The sequence below is a fragment of the Trachurus japonicus genome, chromosome 13 (genome assembly GCF_045865225.1).
Source record: "Trachurus japonicus isolate A0001 chromosome 13, Traja_1.0".
Lineage (NCBI taxonomy): Eukaryota > Metazoa > Chordata > Actinopteri > Carangiformes > Carangidae > Trachurus > Trachurus japonicus.
Genome location: NC_140919.1, coordinates 643,167 through 655,369, shown reverse-complemented (window position 1 = coordinate 655,369; position 12,203 = coordinate 643,167). Strand labels below are relative to the sequence as shown.

The following is a 12,203-nucleotide window of genomic DNA, read 5'->3' as shown; positions in this document are numbered from 1 at the left end:
AAAATAATAATTATATTACTTAGATGTTACTGTATATCATCATATTTTTTTTTATATCTAGGGTTCTTCTGGAAAAGACGGTTTGACAGGATATGCCAGGACCCGCCAACCTAGGTGGCTGTCTGGCGGCCATCTTGGATCCAGATAAAATTTACTTGCAGTTACAACGACTGACCACTGAATTAACCTCAATGGAGTGGTGCAGCAGAGAGCCCTCTATGGGCTGATGGGCAATTCAACCATAGAAACCTTTGCATGTAGGATGGAATGACTTGTAAACAGCCGTCCACTGTAGTGACCACTATGCACCAGAGGCAGAGGTGGGTAGAGTAGCCAAAAATTGTTCTCAAGTAAGAGTATAGTTACTTTAGAATAATGTAACTCAAGTAAAAGTAAAAAGTAGCCATTCAAACATTTACTCCAGTAAGAGTAGAAAGTACTTGGTGAAAAAGCTACTCAAGTACTGAGTAACTGCTGAGTAACCTCTGATTTGTTCGTTTAATGATCAGTGCTCTGGAGTCTTGATGTGCGACTCTTCAGGAGTCACATGTCTCCAGGTGTGTATGGCGTATTTTCAACATCAGAAAGAGTAATACCATTTAAAATTGTAATTTCCAACAGTGACAAACAACATTTCTGTGCGTTCCTACATTTACACAAGCACTACACACAGTCAGGAGCAGGTGTAGATTTTGTGAGTAGCTACGAAAAGATCAGCACTACTAAAAGATTGATGAATGCGGAAATCCACGTAAATTTCCACTGTTCACGTTTCATGAATAAGACCCAGTAAGTTTAGTGAGAAACACTGAGTGTGAACACAACTTGTGTTTGTTTGAAGAAAACTCCACAGGAAGCTGAAGAATGAGGCTGTGAGCAGGTTTCCACAGGAGCCACAGCAGCAGTGAGTGGATGAAGATGAAGGAGCTCTAATAGAAACCATCTGATCACAGTGACAGGACGGATCAGGATCTCATGATCAATGACTCTGTTCTTCTCTGCTCTTCACACAGATCAGCTGCAACACACTGCCTCACTGTGATCAGTCACATCATGTGGAATAAAGCAGCCGTCCTCAGGACCAGTCCTGAGCTCCATCAAACCTGTCCACACATTTTGACTGGACTTGAAGTCAGAGTCCAGAGGAAGCAGAGAGACTGTAGAGCAGAGAGAAGCAGGCTCAGCTCAGAGCACATGGACTCAGACAGGAAGTGAAGCTCCAGCTGCTGGAGACTTTCATTAACCTCCTGAGACCCGGCAATGCATTTTTGTACACTGTAGTGCACATCATATTCAAACCCATTTCTCTCATACTAAACATATCACCTTATTAAGTCCTGTTGTTCACTACAGAGGACAACTGGCCCTTTCCAATGATATCTTGTGTGGGGGGGTGTGACCTTCCAAACTTTCTGTGCATCTCTTTTAAAAATGGCCGACCTTGCAACAAGCAGATTTTATGGGAAAGAGTACAAGTGAGCATGAAATTTACAATTTTAAGTATTTTGAGTCTTATTTGTCGATTGTTTATTATAAATAAACATCTCAGAAACACTGAAGTCAATTTTCAGAACTGAATTGTTTACTTTTCATATGAAAAAAAGCAAATTTTACTAATGTACACTGTAGTGGACATCGGGACTCTGTACTTCGTCACATTTCTTTGGGAACAGCTCAATGACAGAGGCTGAGTAAATTCTTATGTTCTTAAATAGTTGAGGGGGATTCAGAAATTGATTTATCAGAGGATAAGAGTCCATGGTAAGATGATGACCCTGTAGGACAGTGTAAAAGTTCAGATGAGGAAGAGCCAGATGAGGGAGATCAAGACAAAGAGCTGACGTGGTGCACCATTGGTTTCTATGGGCCGAAACCAAAACATAGGGTTTTGAGGTTTTAAATCAGTGCAAAATGAATGCCCATGGAAATATACTCCAGAAAACAGGTACCTTGATTTTGTTCTTGACTCTAAATAATGATTAAGCAATGAAAACTGTTCATGGATGGACAACAAGCCTTTTGTTGAGGCATTAATCAAAATAGCATAAGATGCAGCCTGTTTGTCTTTTGCTCTAAAACGTCTGAATGGTCAATGAAATACCATCTCTAATGATGAAATCACAAAGATAAATTGTGTAGTTGATGAAAAAGAATGAAAACCCTATAATTGACATTAGTTTTTATAATATATTACTGTATTTTACATCATAATTCTAGTATTTCCATGTACATTATAAGCATCAAAATATTACACGTTTGAGAACAATATAGTCCTATTGTACACTACAGTGCACAGGTTATAAAATTAAAATAAAATTAAAATTTCTGATTTTTTTCTTTGCAATTTGTTCTTTACCATCCCAACACTTAATTTATGTAAAAAAAAAAATCAAAATCAAAAAACTTTTTTTTCCTGGGTCTCAGGAGCCACTTTGTGGCTTCATCTGATCTGGAGTCAGCACACACACAGTCTGAAAACAGCTGTTTGACCACACACACATTAAGCCAGAAACACTGATTATTACACTGTTCACTACACTCACTGTCTTCTGATTGACAGCTCCAGGCCTCTGGACAGTGAGGACATCTGGATGTCACACTGTGATTTACTGTCTCCTCAACACAACAACACATCTCATCAGGACAAGACCAGGATCTCAGAGAGACTGAGCTGATTATTGATCATCAATATCTGACCAGACAGAGACCTGATGGTGCCGCCTGGTTTCTGTCTCTTATTTCCTCCTTGGTTGGAGACGCTGGGAGACGAATGTCTCTGAGCAGTGGACATGCTTTGATTCTTGTTGCTGTGTTGTTATTAGTGTGTCCACACTCAACAGGTGTCTACAGTCTCTGGGACTGTTCAGGTCAAACACTCTGTTGGTTCAGGAGCAGTTCAACCAGCTGCAGCTGAAATGTTTCCTGATACACTCTGAAATAAAGTCTGATCCAAACATCTGGAGAGACTCAGAGCACAGCTGCCAACAGCTGCTTTCATCACTGACATCTCTTCTCCTGAATATGACACAGTGAGTCATGATGAGACACTGAAGTCATCATGAGGAGAAACTCCTGATCCCAGTAGTTCATCACTGTGACTGATGAAAGCTGCACAGCTCATGTTTGAAACACTCTGAGATTTTGGCTGCAGTATAGATGTTTATCAGTCACGTGACGTTCTTGTTGTGAGCACCATCTTGGGTACCAACTGGGGACCAAGGCACAACTATGATCATTAGACTGTGTGGGCTTTGGTGAAGGATGTCTTAGTCTTTATTTCTCCATAACCACAGACTAACTCTACATTATTCCGCTTATTACGAGTGAAATTATTAATTTCAGATGTAATGTTAATCAAAATACGACTTGAATCGATTTAAAAATTGCATTATTTAGCGAATCTGCAAGTCCCGCACTTCTCTACTGGTTTCCTCACCCTCCTTGGTCGTGTGTATTTGTTTTTAATCAAGCCTTTAATAATCAATCAGTGGGTCGATGGATTATCATATACATGTTACAATGTGTGTATTTGTAGTCATATCTGTCATAAACAAGAGATTATGGTCAAAGATGTAAGGACTTTGTTACGGTTTACGGGACACTTTGTGTCGCGGACTCGCGGTGCCACAGACGCTCTGACAGAGACGAGAGGAGAGCTGTGTTTTCAGCCACGATGTGGAAGGAGCCTCCACTCTCCCTGTGACAAATTACAAGTCATTTATCTACATCACAATTAGTCCGAAGCTGTTAAATGATGGTAAAAATTAAACATAAGGTAAATATCCTGCATCGTTTCTCTTTTCTGTGCTGCGCGGATCAGAGCGGCGTCACTAGCAACGGTCTGTTATACATAAATAACAGACTGTAAAAATTAAAATCAGGATGTAAATAAATATCAGAAATATAAATAAATTATCGGAATGTGACATTCAAAAGAGCCGTGTAATAAAAAAAAGGTTTATCCAATCTTTTTGTGAGATTTGATGTCACAGCCCATAGACTGCCTTTGGAAGTACCCAATATGGCTCTGTGACCGGCTGCGACCGCTGTGTGACGTCACGTGATATATTTATAAACTGTGTTGGGACGAGTCAGACTGACAGAGGACGTCAGTGGAGTGGGCGGAGCTTCACTGTGGCCTACACCACTCTGGATATGGTCTGAGTGATGGGATCTGATGTCATCAAAGCATGGATCACCTGAGACATATGTTAATACCAGGTGTGAACGGGGCCATAGAAAATTCCAGCTCCTCCTCCTATCAGACAGTGTGTGTGGCTGCAGCAGCCTCTCCATACCTGAGAGAGTCCAGTCTCCAGTCTGGATCCTCCAGTCCAGCAGACAGCAGCTTCACTCCTGAGGCTCCTGGGTGGTTGTAGCTCAGGTCCAGCTCTCTCAGATGGGAGGGGTTGGAGCTCAGAGCTGAGGCCAGAGAAGCACAGCCTTCCTCTGTGACCAGACATCCTGACAGACTGAACACACACAACAACACACAGGAACCCTCTGTCAACACCTGCTGCTGTGTTCAAGTGGCATCAGATAAACAGCTGGATGGATCCTCACCTGAGAGTCTCCAGTCTACAGTGTGGACTCTCCAGTCCACCGGACAGCAGCTTCACTCCTGAGTCCTGCAGGTTGTTATTACTCAGGTCCAGGTGTCTCAGACTAGAGGACTGGGAGCTGAGGACTGAGGACAGAGCTTCACAGCTTCTCTCTGAGAGGTTACAGTTGCTCAGTCTGGAGAGATGATCATGAGGAATTAAAGAAGAAATGAGTTTATTATCTGACCTGTTGCAAAAACAAAAGTGTTTTTATATAATGATGAATGAATCCAACAATTTATCTATACACTTACAGAGCTTTGTTAGAGGCTTTGACCACTGGCAGCAGCCTCAGAAGAGCCTCCTCTGAAGCAGAGTATTTCTTCAGGTCAAACTCGTCCAGATCTTCTTCTGATGACAGTAAGATGAAGACCAGAGCCGACCATTGAGCAGGAGACAGTTTATCTGTGGAGAGACGTCCAGAACTCACGGACCGTTGGATCTCCTCCACTAGAGAACAATCATTCAGTTCATTCAGACAGTGGAACAGGTTGATGCTTTTCTCTGCAGAGGGAGTCTCGACAATCTTCTCCTTGATGTACTGGACTGTTTCCTGATTGGACCGTGAGTCACTTCCTGTCTGTGTCATCAGACCTCGTAGGAGATTCTGATTGGTCTCCAGTGAAAGACCCAGGAGGAAGCGGAGGAACAAGTCCAGGTGTCCATTTGGACTCTGTAAGGCCTCGTCCACAGCGCTCTGGTAGAACTTTGTCTCTGCAGATTTGACTCCTGTTGTTTCAGTCTTCTTGGAGGTTGTTTGTTGTTGTGACATCAGGTTGAGTCCAGAGTTGATGAAGGTCAGATGGACATGAAGAGCAGCCAGAAACTCCTGAACACTCAGATGGACGAAGCAGAACACCTTGTCCTGGTACAGGCCGCTCTCCTCTTTAAAGATCTGTGTGAACACTCCTGAGTACACTGAGGCTGCTCTGATATCGATGCCACACTCTGTCAGGTCTGATTCATAGAAGATCAGGTTTCCTTTCTGCAGCTGCTCAAAAGCCAGTTTTCCCAGAGACTCAATCATTTTCCTGCTCTCTGGACTCCAGTTTGGATCTGTCTCAGCTCCTCCATCATACTTGACCTTCTTCAGTTTTACATGAACCACCAGGAAGTGGATGTACATCTCAGTCAGGGTCTTGGGCAGCTCTCCTCCCTCTCTGGTCTTCAACAGCTCCTCCAGAACTGTAGCAGTGATCCAGCAGAAGACTGGGATGTGGCACATGATGTGGAGGCTTCGTGATGTCTTGATGTGGGAGATGATCTCTCTGGCCTGCTGCTGATCTCTGAACCTCTTCCTGAAGTACTCCTCCTTCTGTGGGTCAGTGAACCCTCTGACCTCTGTCACCATGTCAACACACTGAGGAGGGATCTGATTGGCTGCTGCAGGTCTTGTGGTTATCCAGAGGCGAGCAGAGGGAAGCAGCTTCCCCCTGATGAGGTTGGTCAGCAGCACGTTGACTGAGGTGGACTCTGTCACATCAGTCAGGATCTCAGTGTTGTGGAAGTCCAGAGGAAGTCGACACTCGTCCAGACCGTCAAAGATGAAGACGACCTGGAACTGATCAAACCTGCAGATTCCTGCTTCTTTGGTTTCAGAGAAGAAGTGATGAACAAGTTCCACCAAGCTGAACTTTTTCTCTTTCAGCACATTCAGCTCTCTGAAGGTGAAGGGAAATGTGAAGTGAATGTCCTGGTTGGCTTTGTCTTCAGCCCAGTCCAGAGTGAACTTCTGTGTTAAGACTGTTTTCCCAATGCCAGCCACTCCCTTTGTCATCACTCTTCTGATTGGTTGGTCTCTTCCAGGTGGGGCTTTAAAGATGTCTTCTTGTCTGATGGTTGTTTCTGGTCTGTCTGGTTTCCTGGACCCTGTTTCAATCTGTCTGACCTCATGTTCATCATTGACCCCTCCAGTCCCTCCCTCTGTGATGTAGAGTTCTGTGTAGATCTGGTTCAGAAGGGTTGGGTTTCCTGCTGTAGAAATCCCCTCAAACACACACTGGAACTTCTGCTTCAGGACAGATTTGAGTTGACGTCCACAAACTGGACCAGGAGTTCCTGCATAAACAAAAACACAGTAAAATTCATTAAGAAAATATAACATTTTAATTCTGTTTCCCTCCATGTGTTGATGTCAGTGAACGTCTCATTTGTCCATCATGTTGAATCTTTAGAGAAATCCTCTTACTGCTCTGCAGACGCTCAGCCAGCTCCTCCTGCTTCATCCTCCTCAGGAAGTTCACTGTGATCTTCACTAATGCCTCTCTGCTGCTCTTCCTCTGCTCTTCATCCTCACCGTCCAACACCTCCTCATCCTCCCTCTGACTCCCTGAGCATTCTGGGTAATCTGGACTAAGAAGCTTGTGGATCTTCTTCAGCTCGTTCTTGACAAAAGTGACCATGTTCTCCTCCAGCAGCTGGAACAGAAACTCTATGAGTGACAGCATCAAACTAAAACCATGGAGCCAAACATCAGATCCATGTTGGACAGACTGACAATCCACTGGTGTCAAAGTGCAGCATGGAGATGATGGTGAACACAACAGATGTAACAGCAGCTGTTGGACATGTCCTCACCATAAATATGGAGTCCAGGTGTGTTTGATGCTGCTGGGCAGACTGACCACTGGGAACCTCTGAGCTCTCCTGGTCCACTCTGTGGAGGAATCAGTGTCAAGTCAACATCAGGACAGAGAGATAATACAAGATGGACTTTATATGTCCCCTGAGGACGTTCACAACAGACAGAGACACTTTGGTTTCAGACCTGGTCCAACAACACGTCGTACAAACTGGTTCTTTTCTACAATAACCTGAGTCTGACTCAGTTACAGCTTACATCTGATCAGCTGATCCACGTCCGCCTTTAAACTCAATGAACCAGTCCTTTGAGTCATCACTCTTTAAAGACAGACAGCTGGGTTCAGGAGAGTCTGGTCTCTGCTGCTGGATCCTGAAACAACAACACAACTCATGTTAAACAGTTTAAGGTTTTCAACAGAATTCTCTGCAAAGTTATTTTAAGGGTTAGAAATGTGAATGAGTTCCTTTTCCTACATGTTGTAACAATGGGCCTCATTCACCAATATCTCTTTAAGTTCATTCATCTTCTATACATCTCATCCTCACTAGGGTGGAGGGTGAGCTGGAGCCTTTCTCAGCTGACTTTGGGCAGGAGGCAGGTTCACCCTGGACAGGTCACCAGTCTATCACAGGGCCAACATACACACACACATTCACACCTATGGGTGATTTAGAGTCACTAGTTAACCTGCATGTCTTTGGTCTGTGGGAGGAAGCTGGAGAGAACCCACACATGCACGGGGAGAACATGCAACCTCTACGTCAGATTCATGAACGTCTTGTTCAATCAAGAATGCCAGAGAAGGTGAGTTGAGAAGGAAAGTTAAAATGCCCAAACAAAAATCTATAGGGAGCGTCGGACTCCAAACATAAAAAGAAGTTTAGTGTTGAAGTGGAGCGACTGCTGCAGAAAGTGAACAAAAAGCAGCTGTTATATTTAGTAGCGTCAGCAGTGGATGCAATAACAGAAAAAAAGATGCATGGGATGCTGTCAGTCATTCACTGAACGTGTGTCTGAGTTATAACTCAGTTTTTAATGAGAATCATTGAAATGTGACTCCACAGGAAGAACGTTCAACAGAAACTCAAAAACTTTGAAATGTTGTTTTGTCTCTTACATCTGATCAGCTGATCCACGTCCTCCTTTAAAGGTAATGTGAAAGTCCTTTGATTCATCGCTCTTTAAAGACAGACAGCTGGGTTCAGGAGAGTCTGGTCTCTGCTGCTGGATCCTGAAACAACAACACAACTGATAAATGTGCATGTTGGAGAAAAACTGATGAGAAATATCTTCAACCTTTTAATAAACACAACAACTGACTTTTAGAGAGAAAAGTCTTTCTGACTGTTTTAAACTCTGACCTTTCAAAAAAAGCTTGCTTCTTGTTAAACTGACGACGACCAATGGACTCATCACTGGATCCAGGTCCAGGTCCAGGTCCAGGTCCAGGTCCAGGTCCAGGTCCAGGTCCAGGTCCAGGTCCAGGTCCAGGTCCAGGTCCAGATCCAGGTCCAGGTCCAGGTCCAGGTCCAGGTCCAGCAGACTGTGGCTTGTGATGCTGCTTTGGTCTTGAACACAACACACACAGAGCTGAGTGTGAATAATGATGGAGCAGTGATCTGAGTCATGGACAGTTAGAGATGCTCATCTGACCTTTGACCTGTGGTCTGGCTCTTGGTTTTAGAGGGAGGGGCTCCCTCCTCTCTGTCCTCACACTGATCCATGCTGCTGAGCTCACATCCACATCAGCTCACACACACTTTGTAGCTTCACCTGCAGAGGAAACACACATCATTCATCTGCACAGCAGCTCACATGTCCATCATGTCTCCAGCTGCTCCTCCACTGATTGGCTCTTTTTCTCTGCTTTTCATTTCATTTTGGTTTATTCCATTCATGGTTTACATTCTTCACAAGGTTGCACAAAATTACAAAATGTAGCTGCACATGAATGAAAAGGAGCAGGATGAAGAAAACTTACAATACCTGCCCCTCTCTGTTGTTATAATAACATTGGCTTGCTTCAACACCAATATTATACCCTATTACAAAATGTTAAAGATGATGAAACATAGTTGTGACAAGAAAACAAACAGAACACCACTCGTCTATCTTTTTCTCTTTCTCCTTCTTTTTTGTAGACGCTTATCTTTTCTTTTTTAAACATTTTCTTAAACTGAGACATACTTGTACAATTTTTCAATTCCTTGCTTTGTGAATGCCGTAGTTTTACACCTGCAACAGAAATACACATTTGTTTTAAGCTTAACCTTGCAAATGTATGTTTGAAATCAAGCTTCAGTCTGTTGCTTCATATCAGTGTCAGCTGAATGCAGTCACACAGCAGTGAGGAAGAGGAAGCTGCCATCAGCTGCTGTACTTCTACTATCAGTCCACTAGATGGCGTCATGAAGCTGCAGCCCAGCAACATGATCCATGGACCACTGTTTCCATCCACTGACACACACAAGGACTGAGATCCACTGAGTTGATGTGACACAGTCTCTGTGTGGACAGCGTCCCTGTAGAAAACCACTGGATCAAACAAGCTACAGCTGATTATTACACACACAACAACTGGGCCAAGACTTATTTCACCTCAAAGCTCCACTGTGCGATTTGCACTGACGCCGGCGCAAATCACTCGAGATTTGGACGGACCAGGAAGAGCAGTGCTGGGAGCTTCCGCTACAAACAAGCTTAAAATATAGACTTATTACATTTTTTTCGGAACAATTTCTCATGTTGGGGATTCAATACAAGAGGGACATTACAGACGAGCAGTATGGAGGTATTTGGATGTTTTTTGGTGTGTCTTTTTAGACGACGAAAAGTGAGCCCAGTTCTCAACTCAGAGAAGCCACGGAGGACTCTGAAACTTCTCCCAGCCCTTAGTCGACATGAGGGTGAGTAGATAATGAGTGAAATTTGAATTTTGGGCGAACTATCCCTTTAATAGACCCCGGGACGCAGTCGGGATGAAAAGTTGTTTTTTTTTGCACTGTAAACGCTCGTATCACTCTCACTACAGTGTGCAACTTCTTGCAGACAACTGCCTACACGAGACTGACAATAGACCGGTGAATTCAACCACAGGAGGACAGTGCTGCGTCGTGCTGCTCTTCATAAACATGCTTCAGTTTTGAAAAAGAAAAACTCATGGGAGAGATGACACGACACAAAATAACACCAGATCTGAAACAAGAAGACACGGTACTAATTCAACTCCAGAGTCAAAGGTAACGATATGATTAAATCATGGAGTATATTGTTGCTATAGGCAACCGTAAATTCTCAAATAAAAACCGAGTCTCAAACAGATGCCGTTCTCCCCTGCTGGACGAGTCTGGCTACTGGTCTGAGCAAATAAAAGCCGAGTCTCCGTTAGAAGTCGGGTCTATTTATATTTTTAACAAGCTCTTGTGAATGAACAAAACCTCTCAAAGCCCACGATCGCCTGTTTGAGCCCTTATAAGCTGCTGCAGAGGCGGCCTCCCCTCCCCTAAACCCCACCAACAAACAAACACAAGAATATAGTATTAGACCGTGCCTAATAACATCCGGCAGGGGGACTAACAATGTAAATCAGCCTAAGGCTGCAATTGGGTACAGCCGCACCCCCTTGGAGGGAGTGCTGAATGTTGTAGGTCCTCCATAGCAAATAAATGAATTGAAATTGAATAGATTATTTTATTTTATTATATACAGTATAATCAGTGTTGGGAGGGTTACTTTTAAAATGTATTCCCCTACAGATTACTAATTACATGTCCCAAAATCTGTAATCTGTAATGTATTTGGATTACTCAAGTAAAGTAATGTATTCTGAATACTTTCTGGATTACTTTTAGCTTACTTCAAAATCACCTGCCTGAGCGCCTTTAACACTGAATTTGATCTTACACATGATCTTAGGTTACCGTGGCTCCTTTAGATTAAAGCAGATATCAGTGGAATGTTTTTGTTAATATAAGTCCTAAATAGTCCTATTTTCCGTCAGCAATCACTTACATGAAGTATTTCAGCCTAAACACGAGTCTCTCCGTCACTCTGCTCTGCTGTAACCCGAGGAGAAAATTTTCCTTGTGGGATACAAGTGTTATCCAATGAGGGGAGAGAACGGCATGAAGGGCTGTGTGTGCAGCCAAGGGATGCGCGTGAATGTGGTGACGTAGCACGAGGACCAATTGATGCCTGACAAGGGCGGGGGCTGCTAACTCATGGTGCGTTCAAGGAAACTCGTACTTTGTGTTTTTCCTTCCTGTGAAGTCAAACCAGTTCGATCTGGTACGAGTTCAAGGGTCGGAAGTTACGAGTGGCCGTTATAGGGAACTTTCACAGACAACAGGACGGTAAAAACACGAGCTACGGGTTACCTGGAACGCTACCAAGTCGTAGTTGTGACTTGAAGCTGTAACTTACGGTTTCAAAAGCCTGCCTTGAACGCAGCATTAGCCGAAACGGCCGTGAAGCTGATATCTGCTTTAAATCATCAATAAATGTGTTTGAATTTGTCAAACCAGTTTAAGTTGTTATTGGTGGAGGATCTGACGTGAGACTCTGATACAACCTCAGCAGTCACAAGTTAATGTATTCTGAATACTTTCTGGATTACTTTTAGTTTACTTCAAAATCACGTGCCTGAGCGCCTTCAACACTGAATTTGATCTTACACATGATAGGTTACTGTGGCCCCTTTAAATTAAGTCATCAATAAATGAGTCTCACATCGGATGCTCCACCAATAACATATTCAACTGTGGTTTGATGAATTCAAACACTTACACAACCTCAGCAGTTACAAGTTGACCCCCCCCCCTTGCCTCTTCTGACACACACATCCTGTACGTGACTCTCAGCAGCAAGTTGACGTGACATAAGGCACACCCCAGCGACCACAACACTAACTTGACATGGAAATGAGCGGTAGTCTAGAAAACTGGCGAGTTTTATATTGACTTGACTTGAGTAAATTACTTATTACACTTTTTAAACAGGTTACCTGTAATTGTCGCAGA

The 12,203-nt window shown here is 43.5% G+C and overlaps 4 protein-coding genes across 4 annotated transcripts in view; all 4 read right to left on the bottom strand.

Moving 5' to 3' along the window:
• LOC146975187 (protein NLRC3-like) overlaps positions 1-12,203 on the bottom strand; it is a 145,525-nt gene that overhangs the window by 38,536 nt on the left and 94,786 nt on the right. The window lies entirely within an intron of this gene.
• LOC146975188 (stonustoxin subunit alpha-like) overlaps positions 1-12,203 on the bottom strand; it is a 101,628-nt gene that overhangs the window by 9,023 nt on the left and 80,402 nt on the right. The gene's annotated exons all lie outside the window — the stretch shown is intronic.
• On the bottom strand, positions 4,299-6,705 carry LOC146975194 (protein NLRC3-like). Its single transcript, XM_085794568.1, has 2 exons — positions 4,856-6,705; positions 4,299-4,737 (listed from the first exon to the last, which is right to left on the bottom strand). The coding sequence occupies exons 1-2, from the start codon at positions 6,703-6,705 to the stop codon at positions 4,560-4,562; spliced, it is 2,028 nt and encodes a 675-aa protein (XP_085650694.1). The 3' UTR covers positions 4,299-4,559.
• LOC146975193 (uncharacterized) lies at positions 6,707-7,708 on the bottom strand. Its single transcript, XM_085794567.1, has 4 exons — positions 7,659-7,708; positions 7,441-7,554; positions 7,179-7,257; positions 6,707-7,018 (listed from the first exon to the last, which is right to left on the bottom strand). Exons 1-4 carry the CDS (start codon positions 7,706-7,708, stop codon positions 6,707-6,709), a joined length of 555 nt encoding a protein of 184 aa, XP_085650693.1.